This window comes from Mauremys mutica, chromosome 22, assembly GCF_020497125.1.
Source record: "Mauremys mutica isolate MM-2020 ecotype Southern chromosome 22, ASM2049712v1, whole genome shotgun sequence".
Taxonomy (NCBI): Eukaryota; Metazoa; Chordata; order Testudines; family Geoemydidae; genus Mauremys; species Mauremys mutica.
Window position 1 is genome coordinate 18,116,988 of NC_059093.1, and position 23,413 is coordinate 18,140,400.

General features: G+C 47.2%; 1 protein-coding gene across 2 annotated transcripts in view; it reads left to right on the forward strand.

Moving 5' to 3' along the window:
• The window catches only part of SLC37A2 (solute carrier family 37 member 2), a 63,097-nt gene that overhangs the window by 7,203 nt on the left and 32,481 nt on the right, over positions 1-23,413 (forward strand). For both annotated transcript variants that reach the window (XM_044996744.1, XR_006574786.1), the window contains exons 2-5: positions 17,289-17,370; positions 18,053-18,134; positions 19,745-19,823; positions 21,314-21,449. In XM_044996744.1, coding sequence (XP_044852679.1) covers positions 17,289-17,370; positions 18,053-18,134; positions 19,745-19,823; positions 21,314-21,449 — 379 coding nt within the window. The remainder of the gene's footprint in view (positions 1-17,288; positions 17,371-18,052; positions 18,135-19,744; positions 19,824-21,313; positions 21,450-23,413) is intronic.

The following is a 23,413-nucleotide window of genomic DNA, read 5'->3' on the forward strand; positions in this document are numbered from 1 at the left end:
GCTCCCCGGACTGGTGGCCAGGACCCAGGCAGCATGAGTGCCACTGAAAATCAGCTCCTGTGCCACCTTTGGCACGCTTGCCATAGGTTCCCTACCCCTGGTCTAATGTGATTTAGTGGCTGGAAGTTGAAGCTAGACAAATTCAGACTGGAAATAAGGTGCAGATTTTTAATGTTATGGGTAATTAAGTTGTTCCACTGGTTACTAGGAGTTGAGGTGGACACTGGCAATTTATAAATCAAGTCTGGATGCATTTTTAAGATCTGCCCTAATTCAAAAGGAATTATTGTGGGGGAAGTTCTATGGCCTGTGTTAAACAGCTCACGCGGGATGATCACAGTGGTCCCTTCTGGCCTCACAGTCTATGAATCTCCTCACGTGTTGGGCTTTTGTACTGGGTTTCAATCCAGTGTTGAATTGATTTTTTTTTTTTATGCATTAAGCATAATAAGCTCTTGGAAATGGGTCAGCACTGCAGCTAGATCGAGTGTGATATGTGCCATACAGTTCAGCTTGTACTGGGGCATGGGCGGGGCGAACGGCCGAGGAAGCTCAGAGCACATACCTCATTTAGTGAAACCGGCTTTTGTACATCATGGGATTAGGGTTTGTTCTTCACCTAGCTGCAGATTTGACATTTCTGCACCACAGAGTCGTGTGTGTGGGGCAGGTGACCCAGACTGAAATGAAGAAAAAAATAGTGGTCGCTCTGAATGCATCTCCGGTGCTTCCTGTGTACCTGGTCCATTCCCATTGAAGGGGCAATGGGTGTGGGAAGTAACCCAGAAGGGGCAGCCTAGCTGGATGGATCCCAACAAGACACTTATGATATTGCAATTATGTGTCCAAATGATGCCAGTTTACAAGGATTGTGTGTTTTAGATGAGCAAACAATGGGAGCGAGGGTGGGGCGAGGTGTTTAACTTGGACCCTCAGAAGTGATCAGGAGTGACCCGTCCCCTACTGCCCCAGGGCTACTATTGCCAGCCCTTGTGTTCCATTGCTCAGCCGGGGAGCCACAGTGCTTGGTGCTTAGTGCTGCCTATCAGCCTCTCCCACCCCCATGCCTCCAAACAAGAGAGCGAGCGAGGGTTCAGCTGTTGGACAGCTGCCAGGGGACTCCGTTTCTCTGGTTCTAGAGGCCTCCTCTACACTGGCATTTTTCTTAGCCTCTCCCACTGTTGCTGTAGCCCTGGTGCAGCCCCGCTGGTGATGGCATATGGTAGGTAGCTGCCGTGTTTGTGACTCATCCTGTTGCAGAGTGCACCAGCCAGGAGGCAGCACACAGGAGAAAGCTGATGCCCTCCTTCTCTTGCATCAACATTAGGGGGCAAACGAAAGAATGGGGGTGGGGCTAGCATAGAGAGACACTGGGTCTAGAAAGGTGTGGTGATGTATTTAGAAAGGGGTATGCAGGTTAGAGGGAGGGGAATGGAAATCATCTGTCCAGAAGAAAAAGTGAACCCACCTGCTAGGGGCAGGTGAGTTCTGGGTGCCAACTTCCAAGGGGAACTGTATTGCTACCCCACTTGAAGTTTTGTTCCACTCTGATTGGCCAGCTGGTTTTGTACTGCTGGCTGACTGGCTTTTCCCCCTTCAGCTGCGTGTGCTGGATGCCCACACGTGTCCCCAGGCGCGATGGCTAGCTCGAGTCCCCACTCATGTCGCTGCAGCCACGTTGCTATTTTTAGCATGCTGGCTTGAGCAGGGTTGAGTGCATCTGTCTACCCAGGCTGGGAAGCACCCTCCCAGCTGCAGTGTGGACGGGCCCTTTGGGAATGCTAGAGGCATGAAAAAACTACTCAGAGCAAGGGTGCCTAAATCTGGCCTTAAACGATTCTGAGTGTTTGTGGTGGACACTCCACAGCTTAGTGAGTCTAGAGCACTGTTTCTCAAATGTGGCCACCGGGGGTTTCCCTGTGGCCATGGCACTTTCCTGTGCAGCATGTTCTTTGTTGGGCAGGGACTTGAAGATTTTTTTGCTTTCCTCTCTACAGCACAGGATGCGGTTCGCCTGCTGGGAGCATTTGGGCTTATCTCACCTAATCAAGTCCTTGCCCTGCAGGGGTCTCCGGCATTATAAGTACCTTGATTTTTCTGTTCTGTCCCTGTAGCACATGGTTTAAACTAAAGCGTTTCAGTCCTCAGAAGACTAAAGTCTCTGGGCGTAACATAAGGGTATCTAGGTGGAAATTAATGGCCTGTGAAATATAGCACGGGCTAGATGATCCAATGGTCCCGTCTGTCCTTAAATTCTAAAACTATGAATTTTAAAGTGGCTGCCATTCCTGACTCGGGAGCTCACTAATATTCTAGATGTTTAAAAATGTAAACTGAAAAAACAAATCCCATCATGACTTATGTGGTTGGTGTATCAGCAGGGTTGGAACCTTTAGCTCCATCAAACAAACCTCTGCCCCTTAAACTAGTGGAGTAATTGAAAGCAATATTAAATCCTCTATGTGGATTAACACTGGGGGCGGGATGAGAGACACACTTTGTGGAAGGGTTTCACAGATATTTGCTGACTGCAGAGGAGTGGTGACTCAAGAATCTTGGATTCCATTCCTGGCTCTGGAGGGGGTGTGTGCTTTGTGGTCATAGACTCTTCTGCCCTGTCCACTCGAACTTGTCCTTATCCCAATCCCGTGTTTTCCCCACCACTGGCTTCTCATCCCAGTTCCATTCTCCTTGCCTATCCTGTCCCACTCCTCAGGCTTCTCATCCAAGTCCTAGTGTCGTTGGCCGGCCGGCCAGCCAGCCCTAGTCTCCCCCTCTGGGATCCCCATCGGAGTCCCAATCTCCCCCCACTCCCAGTATCCTTGTTCAGTTAGTCCCAGTTGCCCCGGGAAAGGCACTGGGAGTTGAAGCAACTTTGCTTGGAGATGACAAATGCATGGAACTCTTTGTCCAGGTTCACAAGACATTTTTGGAAACTGATGCTACCTGGTCACCTGACCTTAGTGAGGATTCAAACAGGACCCCAAGACTTCCCGCCACTTTGAGAAATGGGAGCTGTGCACTTTCTATGGAAGATAGCGACAACATTTTGGCTAGCTTTTCAAAGTGTTTCCTCTTTCCAGTCAGCATTGCTTCAGTTGTGTCTAGGTTCAACATGGGCCAGCTGCTCTTCATAGGAGAGCTAATTTCCTGTTGGAATTCTGACACTTGAGTGTTGGTGGTGGTTCCGTCAGTTGAGGTAGGTGGTAGAGTGTCACTGGCATCCTGGGGCATCTGAGCCCATGGCGTCTCTCTATGCTCTCGTGTAGCTATTGAAAGGGAGTGGGATAGTATGGATCCTTGTGGAATCCCACCTTTGGGGAGGAGGAGCAGTTACCCATCACCATTCTCTGAGCTCTGGTGGAGAGAAATGGTTGGAACCAATTAATTGTAATTGAAGGGTGTCCCATAATGCAGACATACAGGGGGACCAAATTAAGATTGCATCAGGAACCTTAATTCTGACATTTCCTAACTTTGGAGTGCTTGATTTAGCAACCTTAATGTCCTTTGAATGGTGTGTATGTGTGTGCGCGCATCCGTGCGAATAAATATTCTGGAAATAGGGGGGGAGATGAGGAAGCAAAGTTTGCAGATAGCACAAGATTATCAATTCCAAAGAGAACTGGGGGGGAATATAGGGGAACCTAACTAGCCATGATGTCTATTCCCTTGATAAATGCAAAGTAATGCATACTGGAAGGAAAACAAAATATTTGTACACCTTATTTTACGTAGCTGTATTGACTCAGAAAAAGGATGTGGGTGTCATTTAGGACAGCTTAATGGAGACTTCTGCTCAGTGAGACGCTGCAATCAATAAAGCAAACAAGATGTTAGGATGCATAAGAAATAGGCTGGAGAATAATAGCAAAACTATTGCAATGCCCATCTGTAAATGAGTGATGCAGCACCATCTGGGTATTTTTCTCAAAATGGATATTGCAGAATTAGAGGGGGTTTAGAGAAGGCAACAAAAATGATCAGGGGCCAGGAAAAACTCTAATATGAAGAGAGATTGAAATGACTGTGACTGTTACCTTTTACAAAGGAGGCAAGAGAGGACAAGATAAAAGTCAATAAAATAAGCAGTGACCTAGAGAAGGTAGACTGGGAATTTTTGTTCACCCTGTCTTGTAACACAAGAACAAGGAGACGTTCAACGAAATTAATAGATAGCAAATTCGAAACTGATAAAAGGAAATACACTTTCACACAGTGCACAGCTAAACAGTGGCACTCCATTGCCATAGGCTATCACTGAGGCCAGAAACTCAGTGAGATTCGAAAAGATCCCAAAGAGATCTCTTCAAACAAAATACTAAACTCATGAGGTGCTACTTTTTTGATCTAGTTAAAACTGTTGGGAGAGTGTAGGCTGGTCAGCTAAAATAGCAGGTTTAGTTATGCTGAGTGACTTGTGCATCTAAGTTGAACTTGTTAGCATTAGGAGTTATGTAAGACAGGAAAACATTGCAAAGCCTCCTATGCACTGGGAACCTTAGGCTGCTAATACTTGTCTTTTGGAGTTTCACTCCTTCTCCAGCTCCAACCGCACACTTTAATGCAGTAGAACAGTAGAACCTCAGAGTTATGAACACCAGAGTTACGAACTGACCAGTCAACCACATATCTCATTTGGAATCGGAAGTAAACAATCAGGCAGCAGAGACAACCTCTCTTCCCCCCCCCCCCCCAAAAAAACCCCCAAACCCAGTACAGCACTGTGTTTAAATGTAAACTGCTTTAAAAAAAAAAAGCAGCATTTTTCTTCTGCATAGTAAAGTTTCAAAGCTGTATTAAGTCATCTGGTTTCTGTGCTGAGGAAAGAAATTAGGGATTTCCAACTCTGGAGATGAGCCGTTGTCTAGCTCTCCTCTGTGGAGTCTGCACTGCATGCTTACAATGCACTTGTAATGATTGATAAAATCGGTTGGGCTCACTGCTGTGGAGGCCTGATCCAAAGCCAAATGGAATAAGTGCTAAGTTTTTTCTATTGGGCTTTGGATCAGCTCCTACCCAAACCACAGTGTGGCTTCTTCTGATGACTCCCTGCCACTGGAAGTCTTTGCGGTAATCTGTACTTGACTCCCGAGTGACTTGGATGCAGTGTGGTGGGGGAGTAGGGTTTTTTTTTGTGTGGCACATACTAATTTGTTTGCACACAGGCTTTATAGAGCTCCAGCATCGCCTTAATTTGTGGATCTGGCTCCTCATCCAGACAGAGAAATGGGGGGTTGGTGGTAGTCCCAAAGCCTCCTGGTTCCAGTTCCCTCTTTTCCCAGCAAATACAGGACCTGCATATGCTTTGCCTTGGTCAGGTTTTTCTTGGTCTCTCTTGTATTGGGAGATCCTTGATTGACAGGCCTGAGAGATCCTAACTCCTGTTGCTCACCACATTGTGGGCCAGCAGTTTCCTCTCAGAACTTTTCAGTCCTCTCTGCTGTCCACTCTTTCCTTTAAAATAGCTGAATTCTAGATTGAGCAGGGGCAGCAGGTTCCAGGAAAGGGCACGGTGCATCCTCCATTAGGAGCTGCCTTGGCCCCCTCCCCCAAAGGGTCTTTACTTTCTCTTTGCAGGATTTTCTTGCACTGTGTTTTTATGTCTAAGTCAGTTCTCTCTTAAGCAGAAGTGAAACCAGTTCGGGGGCAAGAACAGAAGCTGCTCAGTTCAGAAGATTAATTCTCTGGGGGAAGGAAACCAAAGGCTACAATGGCATATAGTAGTTCCCTGGCTAGGCTGAGCTCTGAGGCACTCGTGTACGAGTCACTAGTGACACATCTGTAGCTGATCTTACACGGTCCTCTGTTGTATGTTCTTAATCGTTCATATAGACGCGTCAGTTCTATGTACTGCAGCACTGATCCTCCTCAGTGTCTGATCAGCGCTAAGAAGCACAGCTGTGTGGCATTGCTTTGGCAGCTCTAACGCTTATTCCTGACTTCTTGCTCCCTTAAACAGAAATGAGAGGAGGACATGGCTTTTAACTGTCTCCTGCTGCCTAAAAAGGTCCCCATGAGATGAAATTTCCCTGTTCAGTACAGAGCACAAGATCCTTGCCACGCTCTGGCCCAGCACAGCCCCTGAAAGGTATGAGGATGTGATGCCGTTTGTTCAGAACTCACCTGCCTAGGGAGTCCCTTCTCCATTACTAATAGCCCACTGAGTTGAGCTACTCCGGGTGCCTTGTGAAATCTGCTAGATGGGTTTACGCGACTGGTCATCTTGACACTTTGGGACCAAAGGGAGCTGCAGACTAAACAGCTGTCAGCTTGTGTCTTGAAGAGTAGATGTCCCTGGATGTGTCCATTTTCCCCCTCTCTCAACACACCTGTGGTGCTGCCCTCGGTTTGGGATAAAAGTACCTGGGACTGGTAAATTGCTGAACAGGCTCCTGCTGTGTTGGGTCTGAAGCTCTCCCCGCCCCCCACCAAGTCAGTGTGATTGTTTTCACTGAGATCTCTATGCTAATGAGGGAATAGATAATCCCTGCCTGAAACACTGACCCTTGAGGAGCCGCTTGGACCCAGCATCTTCTCCTGCAATACAATCCTCTTCAAGCCAATTTTGTCTCTAGCCGTTTTGTGCAGGCAGCTCTTCCAGAGGCAGCGCTGTGGGACATAAATGCTGAATCAGATGCTGAGAGGATGTTGGGGGCGGGGAGCTAGGGTGACAGTCCTCAGCTGTTTGAAGCTGAAGTCCTGTCTGTGAGTGGCTAGAGCAGGCCCTTAGTTTCCTATCTCTTTCCACCTCCATTGCCCCCACATAAAGGCCTTATTTTCATCTATGCTAAGCACTCACAAATCCCACCAAAGTCAATGGGAGCTGCTGGTGCTCAGGACCTCTGAAAACTGAGGCATCAGTACTCACCTGCCTGCACCACAGAGCAGTATCTGAGATACTCAGCCTCTGCATAAGAGGGGTATCAAGGGGAATATACTGAGAACTGTGGGCAAATGTTCACTTTTTTTATGGGGACTGCTACCCTTACCAGACTCTCAGGTGGGCCAAGACTCCATTAAGTAAGGATCTTACAGCAGCATCACCCCTAAGGCAGCCAAAGACCCGCTTGTCTTCTAGCATGTCTGATCTTTTTCACTCTCCAGTGCATTCAGGGTTGTGAAAAAACAGACTTTTCCTAGGAGACAAAATGCCAGCGTGGTGGGTTTTGCTTGTTTTGTCAGATCTTTGTTTTGTTTTTTTCACTTTTGGAATTTCTTGTGTCACTTTGAATGATTTTTATAGGCATATAACATACCTGAAAGTGTCTGTGGATGCTAGAAACACTCTCGCTTCAATGTGTGAATGTAAACTTTGTTTGGAAGTTACAAGGGAAGTGATGAGACTAGCCAGGCTCTTATGCCCATCAGGAATGTGTAAAGCTGGCTAAGTCATTGCATTTTTTTTTTTTGTCTTCAGATTGTTTAATGCACTAATGGTGGCTTCTCCTTCCTGTAGTAAATGTGAAAGCTCTGGTCCGTACTGGTCACCAGTAATCACAGATATCTCAGTCTGAATTGCTGACTCTTGAGGCCTGAAGTGGAAGACACAGTGACCAGCATTTGAATAGACCAAAGTAACCAAACCAAAGAATTCTTTTGAATGAAGATAAAGCTCTTCTCAAGGTTGAGTGGGTGGATGGGAAGGACTCGTGCCCATCTCAGAGCAGAGATGACATGTAATTGAATGAAATCTTGTCTAGTGAAGTGGAAAAGCAGAAAATGGAGTTCGGCGATTCTGCAGATGAAGTATTTTCCATGCCATTGTTTTGGGGATGAAGCTACAATGACAACGTATGTCATTGGTCTAGACCTCCCTGCACTCTCCCCTCCCACCCCCATTTTTTCGTTCAGGTTAAGGAAATTCCCTTATTCTGTGTGCAGAATTGTGGTCTGGGCATGGGCTGGCCTGCCTGAGTGTGATCCCTATGGACTAGGGTGCTGATTCTTGATCATCCTTCCTGCATCGTGCTTAAGTGCTTGGTCCTGGGAGAGAGAAATAGTCTCTGAATCTTTCCTTCCCTGTTATGGCTGTTTCTCTGCATACAGTGCACACAGCAGGGCTTGAGTGGAACTTGGTCACAGGGAGGCAGTAATTCCACTGCTTCTCCCTTCTCCACTGTCTTGCATCCGAAGAAGTGGGTATTCACCCACGAAAGCTCATGCTGCAAAACGTCTGTTAGTCTATAAGGTGCCACGGGATTCTTTGCTGCTTCTACAGAACCAGACTAACACAGCTACCCCTCTGATGCTTCTCCCTTGTGACACTCGAAACATATTAGTCATTCTGTGGTTCAGTTGCTTGTCTGAGGGAAATGTTGAAATGGAAATATTCTCATTTCAATGGAATCTGCTCCAGATAAACAGCTGACACATAACCACCATCAAAGCCTAGGATTCTGTTGCAGATTTCTGCCGCCTTTACACATATCTGTCAGTAGCTCCCTAAATTTCTAAACTGTGCTTCCTGATAGTTCATAGATTTAAGGCCAGAAGTGATCAGTGTTGAGCATCTAGTCTGACCTTCATAACACAGGCCACCAAACTTCCCTGAATTAATTCCTGTTAGGAGTCCAATAGCTGTGGCTGAACAAAGCACATCTTTTAGAAAAATGTTCCTACTTGATTTTTTTTTTTTTAAAACTGCTAGTGGCGGAGAATCCACCACAGCCCTTGGTTGGTTGTTCCAGCCATTAATTACTCTCCCTGTTTAAAAAAATAAATACAAACTTTAACAATTGCTTCTTATTCCTATGGTCTGCATTTGCCCAGCTTCCACTTCCAGACATTAGATTATGTTAAGTTATACCATCCTCTGCTAGACTGAAGAGCCCTCTATCTAATCTGTAACATATTCTAAAAAGATGAATTAGCTGCTTGGCCCTCCCCACAGAAATCTTGAGCTGCTTTATTTAGGCATTTATTGGAACCATTAAAAGCTTATAGAAAAGGCTGAGAGTACCTCTTAAAAACGACCTTTTTAAGCTAATTTTTCTTATGAACTAAGAACATAGGAGGAATTTTCCTGTTGATCAGTGTTGTGGCTATTCATTGAAAGCTTCTTTTAATGGACAATGTAATATATTGTCAAAATGCGGTAGGTACGGTAGGGAGTGATCCTGCACACGTGGGAGCTGGACAGGTTGAGCTAATTGTGCTTTTCCATCTCTGATTTCTGTGACTGCGCTTCAGTGATCAGTCCAGAGTAATGGAATGACTAGGAACTGCTCTGTTCTCTCGAATTTTAAACAAACGTTTCCCATGCTGTGAGGTTCTCTGTTCCATCCAATCTTTGGATATATATAAATAATCTTTTGGTAAAGAAGGAAGATCCTGCCAAAATAACTTGTTTCCTAAACGTCTGCTCTTAATCTTGGTCATAGAGGCCATACAGGTCATCAGATGACCTGAATTACATGAGTCTTAGTGTGCAGGGGAACTAACTCATGAACTCACTGAATCAGTGATAATTATAGCTTGTAAAAAATTACATGGAAAACTAGGGAGGTGTTAGAAGTGTGGAGGACAGCAAACTCTGTATCGCCTTTCCAGTGGAAAGAGCTGCCAGGATCACTTAATGTTCTGTATCCCCTAAGTCCTAACCCCTGTCCACAGTAGTGCATTTTTTCTTAAAGAGGCTAATGGAGCCATGAATGATAGGCATTGGGAATTTGGAAAGTACAACTCTTTCTGGACACACTTGATTGCTTTTTTTGTTTGCTAGGACTTGATGAATGAGAATCCAATAGGTGAACTGCCTCTTCATCATTCACTATGAAGCCTAAAGATGGGTTTTAAAGTCAGCTTTTGACTACGTAATGATTGATGATTTTTAGAAAGGAATCCATACCTACTCTGGGGTTATGAATGGCATTGGAGTAGAACTTGTCCACTTCCCTGCATTCTAACCCTGGGGGGAGTTCTGTAGTGTGGTAAATGTGGTGTGTATCAGGAAAATCTCCCTGACTGCCAGATGTATTGTGCTGTAGAATAGTCTCCTCAGGGAAGTGGTGAACATCTTCTTGCTTGGGACTTGTAAAACTAGACTGAGGACCATGCGAGTACACATGCCATAGGGAATATTTCTGCGCTGGGAGAGGGACTAGATGATCCAGCAGGTCTTCATCTCTAACTCTTGAGTGTCTGAATCATCTAATAAACAGCTGCTGGAGGAACCAGAATTCCAGCTGCTGTACTAGAATTTCCAAACTGGGCCAGGTGCAGAGAAGGGCTGCTAGGATGCTCATGGGGAATGGTGAGGCTATATTACAAGAGAAGACTAAAAGAGCTTGGTTTGTTTAACCTAGCAAACCACAGGCTGAGAAGGGCCATGGTTGTGCTTGATAAATACGTCCAGGGCTACACTAAGAAGAGCTATTGAAGTTGAAGGACAATTTGGTACAAAAACAAATGGGGAATAAACTGGCCAGAAATAAATTGAAGCTAGAAATGAGAAGCAGGTTTCTAGCCAGTTCTGGAACAGCATCCCACTAGAAGCAGTGGGGACAAGAAACCTAATTTGATTTTAAGATGGAGCTTGATCAGTTTATGAACAAGATTTACATGTCAGGTCTGCCTGCCATAACAGGGACTGGACCTGGTGGCCCAGGAAATCCTTTTAGTCCCACATCTTCTAAAAATAACATTGCACTAAGCCATCAGCCACTGAACCTGATCATGTTGGCTTTAAATGGCACCAGTTGGCCTGTCGCTCATGTGTGATAAATCCAGCCCATGTTCCCTCTGGTCTTCTAGTCTCTACCCTAGACCCGAAGAAGAGCTCTGTCTAAGCTCAAAAGCTTGTCTCTTGCCAACAGAAGTTGGTCCAATAAAAGATATTGCCCTCACCCACCTTGTCTCTCTAATATCCTGGGACCAATATGGCTACAACACCACAGCAAACAATCTCCACCCAAAACAGGGCAAGAGATGGCATTTTCAAGAAAATGGCAAGATCATAGAATATTAGGGTTGGAAGAGACCTCAGGAGGTCATCTAGTCCAACCCCCTGCTCAAAGCAGGACCAGTCCCCAGACAGGTTTTTGCCCCAGATCCCTAAATGGCCCCCTCAAGGATTGAGCTCACAACCCTGGGTTTAGCAGACCAATGCTTAAACCACTGAGCTATCCCTTCCCCGCCCCCCTGATAAATTACTTTGTGGTTATCAACATTACATTTCATCTGCCATTTTGTTTCCCAGTCACCCAGTTTTGTGAGATCCTTTTGTAGCTCTTCACAGTCTGCCTGGGACTTAGGTATCTTGAGTAGTTTAGTATCATCTGCAAATTTTGCCACCTCACTGTTTATCCCTTTTTCCAGAGCATTTATGAACATGTTCAATAGGACTGGTTCCAGAACAGACCCCTGGGGGACACCACTATTTACCTCTCTCCAGTCTGAAAACTGACCATTTATTCCTACCCTTTGTTTCCTATCTTTTAACCAGTTACCAATCCATAAGAGAACCTTCCCTCTTATCCCATGACTGCTTATTTTGCTTAAGAGCCTTTGGTGAGGGACCTCGTCAAAGGCTTTCTGAAAATCTAAATACACTATATCCACTGGATCTCCTTTGTACGCATGCTTGTTGACCCCCTCAAAGAATTCTAGTAGATTAGTGAGGCATAATTTCCCTTTACAAAAACCGTGTTGACTATTTCCCAACAAATTATGTTCATCTGTGAGTCTGACAATTTTTTTGTTCTTTACGATAGTTTTAACCAATTTGCCTGGTACTGAAGTGAGGCTTACTGGCTTGTAGTTGCCAGGGTAACCTCTGGAGCCCTTTTTAAATTGGCGTCACAGTAGCTATCCTCCAGTCATTTGGTACAGAAGCTGATTTAAATGATAGGTTACAGATGACAGTTAGTAGTCCTGCAATTTCACATTTGAGTTCCTTCAGAACTCTTGGGTGAATACCATCAGGTCCTGGAGACTTATTACTATTTAGTTTATCAATTTGTTCCAAAACTTCCTCTGATACCTTAATTTTGGGACAATTTCTCAGATCTGTCACCCAAAAAGAATGGCTCAGGTTTGGGAATCTCCCTCACATCCTCAACCGTGAAGACCAATGCAAAGAATTCATTTAGTTTCTCCACAATGGCCTTATCGTCTTTGAGTGCTCCTTTAGCACCTCGATCGTCCTGATGTATTTAAACAACCAGAAGTGGAAAGGCTGCTAATTTTTTTGCACGTTTGTGAACTTGCTGAGGGTGCAATTCATCCCACCATCTAGATCATTAATAAAGATGTTGCACAAAAGCGACCTCTAGGGCACTCTGCTTGATACCGGCTGCCAACTAGACATCGAGCCGTTGATCACTACCCGTTGAGCCCGACAGCTTTCTGTCCACCTTGTAGTCCATTCATCCAATCCATAATTCTTTAGCTTGCTGGCAAGAATGCTGTGAGAGACCATATCAAAAGTCGTCCTCTTCCCAAGTGGTTGGGTCTCTATCTGTGCACGTAGGAAGTGGGTGCTTCTGTAGCATGTCCCCCTGCCCATTAACTTGCCCTGGTGGAACCAATATTCCATCTGTGTCACACCATGTCTTAGTAAGTGTGTCATCCGGTGATCACAGCTCTGTTTATCAGGTTCCGTGCTAAATGCATTCAGTCTACAAATTCAAAGCAGGCTCTTCTAACTGCCAGCTCTGCAAATTCAACCTGGCATCCAGGAGTCAAAGTGGGTACTGATTGCTTTGTGCATTAGCTGCAATAAAGGTTCCATAGGCTGAGTTCTGCACTCAGAGACTCCTGGGCAACCTTCCGGGGCTTGCGTAGGTGGTGACGCTGGAATTCCACAAACAATCGCATTGATGCACAAGAGGAAATAGATTTTCCCCCCTCTCTCCTCTATTGCTCTGTTGGCTTTGTGGAGCAATAGGAAGTAAAAAGCAATAAATAATTTTATTTTGTCACTCAGAATGGATTTGATTCTGTTGCACACAGGGAGCAGATATGAGGATAGAGGGTGCCGTTTTACGTTAGGCCTTTGTGAACTGCATCCACACCTGGGAAAACATGCTTTGCGGTCAGGGCAAAGCTCAGGCTTGAGGTGCCAAACTTCTGTTAGTACAGACAGTCTGATTCCATTCCACTGGCTCCCCAGATTCCCTTGTGTTAAGGAAACTCTCTGCTTCTTATCTGGTAAGTATTGCAGGATGCTTGGGTACTTGGACCAGAGCCAGACCCTCACATCCTCAGCTGTGAAGACGGATGCAAATAATTTGTTTAGTTTCTCCACAATGGCCTTATTGTCCTTGAGTGCTCTTTTAGCAACTTGATCGTCCAGTGGCCCCACTAGTTGTTTAGCAGGCTTCTGATGTACTTAAAATTTTTTTTTGCTATTACTTTTTGAGTCTTTGGCAAGCTGTTTTTCAAATTCTTTTTTGGCCTAATTATATTTTTACACTTCGTTGGCCAGAGTTTATGCGCCTTTCTATTTTTCTCACTAGGATTTAACTTCTACTTTTTTAAAGGATGCCTTTTTGCCTCTCACTGTTTTTGTTTTGTTTTTTTTCTTCATTGTTTAGCCACGGTGGCACTTTTTTGGTTCTCATACTGTGTCTTTTAATTTAGGGTATACATTTAAGTTGAGCCTCTATTATGGTGTCTTTCAAAAGTTACCATGCAGCTTGCAGGGATTTCACTTTTGGTGCTGTATCTTTTTTAATTTCTGTTTTAACTAACCTCCTCATGTTTGTGTTGATTTTTAAATCTGCCTCTCTGCTGCTGCGCTTTCTCCCTCTATCCAGTCCAGTATCTCATAGCTTGTTCACACTTGCAGTGCTGTAGCACTTAGTGAAAACACTACCTACACTGATGGAAGAGCTTCTCCTGTCAGTGTAGGTAACTGCACCTCCCCACGAAGCTTATCTTTGAAAACTCATGGTGATCGGGGAAGGTCCTGGATGACTGGAAAAAGGCTAAGGTAGTGCCCATCTTTAAAAAAGGGAAGGAGGAGGATCCGGGGAACTACAGGCCAGTCAGTCTCACCTCAGTCCCTGGAAAAATCATGGAGCAGGTCCTCAAGGAATCAATTCTGAAGCACTTAGAGGAGAGGAAAGTGATTGAGGACTGGAGCACATGACTTATGAGGAGAGGCTGAGGGAACTGGGATTGTTTAGTCTGCAGAAGAGAAGCATGAGGCGGGATTTGATAGCTGCTTTGAACTATCTCAAAGGGGCTTCCAAAGAGGATGGAGCTAAACTGTTCAGTGGTAGCAGATGACATAACAAGGAGTAATGGTCTCAAGTTGCAGTGCGGGTGGGGGGTTAGGTTGGATATTAGGAAAAACTTTTTTCACTAGAAGGGTGGTGAAGCACTGGAATGGGTTACCTAGGGAGGTGGTGGAATCTCCATCCTTAGAGGTTTTTACGGTCAGGCTTGACAAAGCCCTGGCTGGGATGATTTAGTTGGGGATTGGCCCTGCTTTGAGCAGGGGGTGGGACTAGATACCTCCTGAGGTCCCTTCCAACCCTGATATACTATGAAGCTCTCCTGTCAATACAGAGCTGTCTGCACCAGAGGCTAGGGCAGTAGAATGATGTCGTTCTACTGAGGACGTTTGTAGTGTAGGCCAAGCCTCAGCTGGCCTTCCTGATGCCTCTTTGGGTGCCCAGTCATCACCTTTTAGACTCCATCTCCTCCTCCTCCTCCTCCTTTCTCAGCACTGTGGGCAAACTACTGTCCTCTCAGTGGTGCACTTCCTTATACAACATCTCTGAAATCCAGCCTTTCCTCTCTGCCCAGCCACCTAGCCAGATGCCTGTTGAGGCCTCAGTGTGTCCCACTGTGGCTGCTCCACTCCTGCTCCCCTTATGTCTGTATGTGCTGTTGGTGCTGAAATCACCACCTTGGCTTGTTGCTTGGACCCTGTCAGCCTCCTCTGCATCCCTCCGCTGCCGCCCATTTACCTACACAAGCTTCTTGCCTTCACCTTTCTTAAGGCCCTTCATCACTTAACCCCATCCTGCTTAGCTGGTCTAATAACTTAACACGTCATGGATCCCCACCTTCCTTCTGCCAGTGTTCCCAGGCTTCATTGCCCAACAGTCAGCTTCTCTCTTACCCACCTCTGGGCTGTTTCCCGTTGGAAGGGTGGGTGGGGGGAGTCTCCCAGGTAAAATCTAAGCAGCCTCTATCAAAACCTTCTCAGGTTGCTTCAGACTTAACCCTTGCCCTGATGGTAATCAAAGCTAGGCAGGTGACAAGCTGCAACTATTTCTCTCCCCTTTCTTCCTGTACTCCCTTCCTCCCTAGCTTTATCCTCCCCTGAAATACCACCCATCTGATGGGATGGCTTGTTCACCAGGTTCTTTTGCTTGCTTGCCTCCTCAATTCTGCCCCCTCCCTTCACTTCTCTTGTGGCTTTGTTGTGAACCTTCAGGGCCGAGACTGTCTGTCTGTCTTTGGACAGCACAATGGGGCCCTGATCCTGATCGCCTTTGTGTGCTACTGAAATAGAGATTTATTTTACAGGCAAAGACAAACAGACAAAACCTGTTCAAAGCTATTTAGGTTACTACATCAAGCACTCAAAAGTTAGGAAACGCCTGATTTACAGTTGTCCACATAACTTTAATTTCATTCTCTTGTGCATATATCACAATGAGGCAGGGTCCTGTGGGGAAAAAAATAGCATGTAATCATGGAACTAAAGACTGTATCATAGTGCCTATGCGCAAGGGCACCGAACTAAGGTTGCTTGGGCAGCAGTAAATCTTGCATTTCCTAATTTTTGGGCGCCTTTACTCTGTAACAGAAATGTTCTTTAAATGCAGTTTTTTTTATTTAACATGTATGCGCGCCCGCATGTGTGGTTTTTTTGTTTTAAAGTTGGAGAGGGAAAAAATAGAAGCATATTTATATAGATATGACTATAACAGTCTCTCATGATGAATCATGAGTGGGCTTTGAACCTTGGGCCTTCTGCAGTCCAGACTTCTATCACCTGAATTACTGGACTAGCTTTATTAGCTGGCAGCAGGAGAAGGCTGTTTTCTCTCAGAAGGGTGGACTGCTGGCTCTCGGGAGGTGCAGGAGAATGGGGTACTCCTCTCTCCCCACCCTTGGAAGTTGGGGGGGCGCACCAGCTGTATGTGGTGTCCCCAAGGGTGGGAGAAATGGGTCACTGGGGCCATATGCTGAATCCAGGCAGCTCTGCTCTCTCTTTTTCCCTCCCTTCCACATGTGTGTTCCCCACCCCCACATCACCAACTGTCAATTTTACAGCTGCTCTTGCAGCGCCAGGCCCTCTCAGCATGTTTGCTGCCACCCTGGCATTGTGAGTCGGGTGTTGTCATCAGTTATCATCTAGGAAGGCTGCCGACACTTCCCTGAGGAGTGCGGGAAGGGGAATGGAGAATGAATGGTTTATAGCTCATGAAATGCTGAATTTAAATTTATGGGAGAAGGGAAAAGGCATTTGTGTCGTGGAAGGAATTTCTGCTGCTAAAATATCAAAGGCTTTCTGCAAACAGGTGTGAGAACATCTCAAACAGAGTCAGAAGAATCCCTTAGAATGGGACCAGTTAGGGAATTTAAATATAGAGATTGCTGGAACTAACTCGTTCCACCTAGCATCACAGGTGGGTGGATTGACTAGAAGCCCATCTGTGTCTTTCACCTGTGTAACTTCTGTGGCCCAATCCCACCAATATCCTGCCTCTGTAGCCCCAGGGGTGTGATGAAAGAAGTGGTGCACCAGTCAGCTGAGGGTTTCTGGAATGGGGTGGAAGCTTGTTTCAGACCCACTTAAGGTGGAGCCAGTGCCATGTTCAGGCCACGCTCCCCTGGACCTCTACATATGAGAAGTGGAGTTCTTCCAGCTTGTGGGTCAGGGTTGTGGGTAGGATCCTGCCCATGTGTCCATAGAGTCTCCTTGCTCCAGGATGGTGGGGAAAGGGGTCAGGCTTGTCCCCAGCTCTTATGTGGCAGGGCAGTGACTAGCACAGACTGTGACTGTGCTATCCCTGACCCTGGTGCTAAGGGGGGGGGGTAGCTCAGTGGTTTGAGCATTGGCCTGCTAAACTCAGGGTTGTGAGTTAAATCCTTGAGGGGGCAATTTAGGGAACTGGGGTAAAAATCTGTCTGGGGATTGGTCCTGCTTTGAGCAGGAGGTTGGACTTAGATGACCTCCTGAGGTCCCTTCCAACCTTGATATTCTATGAATCTATATGGCTCCTGCAGCAGGGCCCCAGGAGCCAAAGAGGGCATTTCCTCTCCATTTTAATGCCTTGTCTCTCTCACTTGTGCTGTTTTCTTGTTCTTCCCCCATTCAGGTATCGGGGGCTAACGCTTGTGCTGACATTCCTGTTTTATGCCAGTTTCCATCTCTCTCGCAAACCCATTAGCATTGTGAAGGTAAGTGCTGTACCTGGAATGTAACACGTAGTGTGGCCCTATGCTCATGAGATGAGATTTCTGCTTCTGTAGTCTTGTTCTGGCCAGCTCCCCAACCCACTGCTAATGCATGAGTCTGATGGTATTGCAGCCCTGCCAATGGCCTGGTCTCACCATTACCTCCACAACCAGCAGTGAGCTGCTTGCAGCCATTGGCCTGGCGCACTAGTGTCTCAACCTAGTGCGCTTTATTAAGAGATGTTTGGGCAAGGGTCAGGAGGAAGAGTTCTCCGGATTCTCTCTTCGGGCAGCTTCTCAGATCCTCAGTTCTGGCAAGACTTTTCCCTTGAGGAGGATCTGTGTCATGTAGGTTCAAACCTTCATGCAGGGGTGTTAAATACCATTCCTGGTGCCTGAAACATGGCCAAGCAGCACCCGGGAGACTTCAGTCAAGACATCCTAGGTACCAAGGGTGCTTAAAAGGCACTAGCTGGTGGGGACAGGGTAGGCAGAGAGCACATGGGGATGGGGTGGGGTGGGGGGATGTCTGGGAGGTGCTGGGTTGGGGACAAGCTGTGGGGTGAGGTGTGTGTGTGTGTAGGAGGGAAACAAGAAGTGGGAGCTGCCTCTTGTTCTTGTGTGAAGATGCCTTTTGAAGGAGACCTGGACTCTTCAGCCTTTTCTTTCCTTGTTCGGTCCACAGAGTGAGCTGCACACCAACTGCTCTTCTCTGATTCCCCCCAATGGCACCAACAGCACCACGTGGTGTGACTGGGCTCCCTTTGGTAAGAGCTTCCTGACTGAGTGCCGTGGGCCTCCCACCCAGCTCCTCTGGATGGCTGCGCTCTGAGCTGCAAAGAGCGCAGGAGAGTGCAGCTCCCTTCCCTCAGGAGAGCTTCACCTCTGAGCTCAGTGACCAGAACTAGCTGCAAGTCACTTGGTCCAAGGTCTCCAGGGAGGTGTTTGGGTGGGAGGTTCTAATGGCTGGGCAGAAATTACAGAGACTGCTCAGGCTGCCTGGGTTGGGAGCCCTCATTATCTCCCCCTAGCCTGTCCACGTCCCTCTGCCACACTCCCCATGCTGCTGCTATGACCCTGGCTTTGTAGGAGTGCTGCTTGGGTAGCCCTTGGGGCCAGCAATTTCCAGTGCCTCTGCATTGCCTGTTGGGGGGGCCCCAGCCCCTTCTCCAAGAGCAAGCCATGACTGAGCCTGTGTGCCTCCGCCCTAGACTGTGACCCCAGGAAGTCCGATCAAATATTAAGAATTGGCAGTGCTCTGGCAAATAGACTCATAACGTGATTAATGACCTTACTCAGGAGCCTTAATGTATTTACAACGTACTTATGAGTCTCATTAGTGCATTAGCCGAGGGCCGGGTTCCCAGAACACCTGGGTTTGGCAGTTGCTAATCAGAGCCAATTGGAGGCCATTAACCAGCTGAGCAGTGCCCAGGGTGCTTTTGCCTCGGGTCCCAGGTACAAAGGGCAGATGCCTACTGGAAAACAGGCATGTAACAGAAGCCACCAGAGCTGGCCTCATAGTGGGATGTACTGGCATTCGGCGAAGGCGTCGTTTCTGAAAGCAGTGCGGCTTAGCATGGCCTAGAACCATGCTCCTCCACCTTTTCAGGCTGGCACCCCTTACTCAAAGTAACGTTTTTGAAACTCTTACATGTACTGTAAAAGAGTGTAAAAAGCATTGCCATGCGTACAGTGCCAAGCCAATGGAATGGAGTGGTCAGTGCATGCGGAGCGGTTGACAGAGAACACTTCCCCTCGAAGGGTCAGGAGGTGTGGGAGTGAGCTTTAGACTGTAAGAACATAGTCAATGCCTCATTCCTTTCATGTCGCATTGGTTGAGAATCACCGGCCTGGAGGAATGAGCTCAGGAGGCCAAGTCCTGAGTTTGAATCCCAGTTCTGCTGCATTGTTCCATCCCCTTTTTCGTACCTTCAGCCCCCTTTGGTAGATGGGGATAATTATACTTTGTTTTCGGGGGTGTGGGGTGAAGAGCAGTGAGTTAATGTTTAAATACACAATGTTCTGCTCTACTCTTAAAAATCTGATCCCTGAAGCAGTGAGTGAGGCACTCAGCAATTCAGCTCTGAGGGTCTCTGAGCCTTGCTGGGGGCACAAAGCGATAACCTGCATTGCAGAGGGAGTGGGAGAGAGCAATATCCCCCGTGGATGTGAATGAGATGCAGGGCTTCTCTAAAATATAGGCTTAAACCCAGAAAATATAGCTAGCTGCAAGCCCACCTTCCAGGCCTTGAAGCATCCCTGTGGTGCTGGGGTGGGGAGAGTGGGCAGAGACTGCAGTTGGGAGTCCTGCTATTCCAGCCTGTTGCTCTTTATAACATGCTGGCTTCTGCCTGCATTGTCACCTGTTTTCCAGATCAGGCTAACTACAAAGAGCTTTTTGGTGCCCTGGACAATGCCTTCTTGGTTGCCTATGCCATTGGAATGTTTATCAGGTATGGACTTCCGAGCACCACCAGCATGTAGGGAGGAGACGGTTACATCTCAAATCCTCCCCCAGATGCGTCGCTGCTTCCCGTTGGGATCACCTCTATTCCACAGACCCCATGAGAGCTTTCCGACTGCATAGCTGCCAACAGGTGTACCGGCTCTTGCGTCAGGGTGGTATCTTTGCCTGGCTCAATGACATGTGGTGTCTTTGGACAAAAGCTGGGCCAGACAGTCTGATTCTGGCTTCCTACATGCCCCTGGTAGCCTCAAAAGCACAGGACATGTAGTATAGCCAAAGGCTGCTACCTTGCACCCCAGAAGTGGCCGCATTTCAGTGGTGCATGAAGCTGTTGTAAGCCATTCTGGAATGTGTTGGGTGAATGGTGCTGTATAATGCCAATGACTGGCTAAGAAGTGGAACACCCCTTAGGGAGCTAGACCCTGGCAGAAAGCTGCAGCACCAGTGCTCTTTGGTCACATCTCTTGTCAAGCAAGATGAAGGGAAGACAAACTTTTGAACTGGCCTCCCGGCACTGAGAATAAATTGATCCCCCTTTCTCTTGCCTGCTTCAGCCCAGTGATTCCAAGCGCCCTAGCTGTACAGACCTTTCCCTTAAACTCTGGCTATCGCTGCCAGTGGAATCGGCGTAGCCTCAGCTTGGAATTTCAGCCACCTTGTTCTGTTCCTAGAATGCAGACTTCCCTCTATTGGAGCTTGGGTTATGATGATTTTGGGTGGCGTTTGCCCTTCCCCTGTCCTGGAAAATAACCCTGTGGGGATAAGAAATGACTTGCACTCCAGCTTGGTAAATAACATCCATCATGCATGCTACCGGCTGTGGACACTTTAGTAGGTTTCTTATCAGTTTGCTGTTTGTGACGGCAGCTTCAGGGGTTTGTATCTGAAATGTGTCCGGCCTGTTTGAGAGGTCAGGTTGGTTTCTGTGTTGATCTGGGCTGAGTGGGATGGCGGGGTGGTCTCCGGTCTGGGTGCAGCTGAGAGGAGACCACATACTAGGTCTGTCCTGGGGACACTGCATTGGGTTGGTGACTTATGGCACCTGGCCTCAGCCAGCACGGCACATAAATGATAATGCCCAGTGCCTGTGAGATATGACTTCAGCACTCCACACCGATACAACCAGAGCCATTGAGAGGGGATGGGGACTCGAAGAGTTGAACATTAGGAAGGTGCCATCTAAGGCTCATTCTGCTCGGGGGTGAGAGGATCAGGATGGCATTTGGGGTTTGGTTCTGGGTTTTGTTCCTGCTTGGGAGGAAAGTAGCTCTGTCTGTCTCTCTGGAGTTCAGACCGCCCCCTCAGCCTCGCTGCATGCAGGGATGGGCTTCGCATTTCACAGAGGCTGTAGCTTTCCATAAGCATGTCCCAGCCCCTGGTTCCCAGAGGTAAGACCCCAGCCCTTGTGTAAAGTATTGCTGAGCTGGCAGAGTGCATGTGGGTGGCTGTTAATGCTTTTTCCCCTCCTCTGTGCAGCGGCATCTTTGGTGAGCGCCTCCCACTGCGCTATTACCTGTCGGGAGGGATGGTGCTGAGTGGAATGTTCACTGCCCTGTTTGGCCTGGCCTACTTCTGGGAAATCCACGTTCTCTGGTACTACATCATCATCCAGGTAAGGAGTCCCTGGCCTTCACCTGCTGTCTGTTCTGAAATGCTTAACTGACCACAACGTTGTGGTCAATCTGTTGGCTGGATTTTCACTCTGTGGAAATTCCTTGTGCAGAGCAGGAAGTTCAGTACCTCTGAAGAGTCTGCATGCAATCAGCAAGCCTAGAGTTTCTTTGGAACACCTCTCTGCAGGTACATGGTGCTTCTCCACCACTTGGAATCTTTAAACCATATCGGACTTCCTGCTAAAAGCTATGCGCTAACTCAGCCACAAGGGATGGGGCTCAGTGCAGGAGTTACTGGAGGGAAGCTCTGGCCTGCCTTGTGTAAGAGGGCGGAATAGTTTATCATAATGTTCTTAAATCTGTGCATCGGCAAAGCTGTAATTAATGTACTGGTTTGATGGGAGCAGCCTAATGTGTGATCATTTAAAAAAGGCTGAGTTTCCCGAGGGGAATCCTCAGCATCCTTTAGAGTAAAGGCTATTGTATGAGTTTCCCAGTAACTTTGGGAGTTGCTCTTTGTCCTGCCTGATGGGTTTTTTTTTTCAGTACTTGCTTCTGCAGCCTTTGATGTAATCATAGGACTGGTAGGAACCTTGAGAGGTCATCTAGTCTAGTCCCCTGCACTCATGGCAGGACTAAGTATAATCTAAACCATTCCTGACAGGTGTTTGTCTAACCTGCTCTTAAACCAGCTTGGGGTTCAGTTCCTCTGGCCAGCCCAGAGAGCCAGGAATGCAAAGCCAAACCACAAACCTGTTCTGTTTCTCCCCCATGAAAGAACAAGCAAGGTAATAGATACACTTGGCATGGCCAGGCATCCGCCTAAGTGTACAGAAATTTTCCATGGTATCCTGAGTCGGTGTGAAGTTTGCAGTGGATTCTCCAGGAGCTCTCTCTAATGTGGTTGTTCCAAAGTGCTAGCAAGAACAGGGCACTTCCATTTCTTAAAATGTCCTAGGGAGGCTTGAAATGCTCCCAAACTTACAGCAGCCAGGCTGGCGCAGAATGACCAGTATGGAAAAACTAGCAAGTGACTAGAACGGGCAGACTGTGTTACCTGAGGGAGACCCAGGCTACAGAGCAGTGCCAAGGCTGCTTCTCCTTCAGGATCAGAGAGATGTTCATCTCCTCCACTCTGATTTCATCCAGAGTAGGCCGCACAGATATTCTCTGCAAGCTGATAGGACCTGGAGTTAAAAATAGTCATCCCTATTCTTGAGATTCCCTCCTCACACCATCTTACTATGAACCACTGGAAGAAACCAAAAGCTAAATAATTCTCTTCAGAAGAACGTTGCTATCTCAGGCACTTCATCTGGGGTCCAGATGGTGCACCCCAGACCCCGCTGTGCCAAGTACTCTCATTCCTGCTCAGGTATGAACAGGAAATGGAGGGGCCTATTAACAGAAAACAACCTGTAAAAGTTCCCTAGATGTGCTACGTTACAGGAGTGTCGGGAAATCTCACTGGCCCTGTCTATTGCCAATGGAGAGCAAGTAGCAGGAACTGTGGATATTTCTGAACATTGATGTCCCAGATGCAGCACTGCAAATCTCTGCTTCACCAGACACCCTGTACCAGAGGCAAATTGGCACAAGTGCTGATGAAATGTAACCTACTGGCAACAGCCACGTTTCCTGAACCTGTAATTGCAGGTTCCTGTTCCAGTTTCTCTGATAAGAAATATGCCGTCAAACCTGCCACTTTGACGTGGGGTGCAGCAAAACTTGACTCCCAAAAATATCCCAGCTGCAGACTGAGGCGCCATCCCTCACAATGGAAAAACCTTGACTTCCAGGGCTGCGGTGAAGCTGCTCAGGTTTCTGCAAAGCTGCTGCTGGCAGGGATTCTGTTCTCTCAAGCAATGCCAGGGAAGCGTTTCACAATGAGCTGGCTATTGGTGGGGCCCTGGGTGGGGCCCTGGCTGTTCCTTCCTATTAAAGGATGAACTCCCAACCAGCA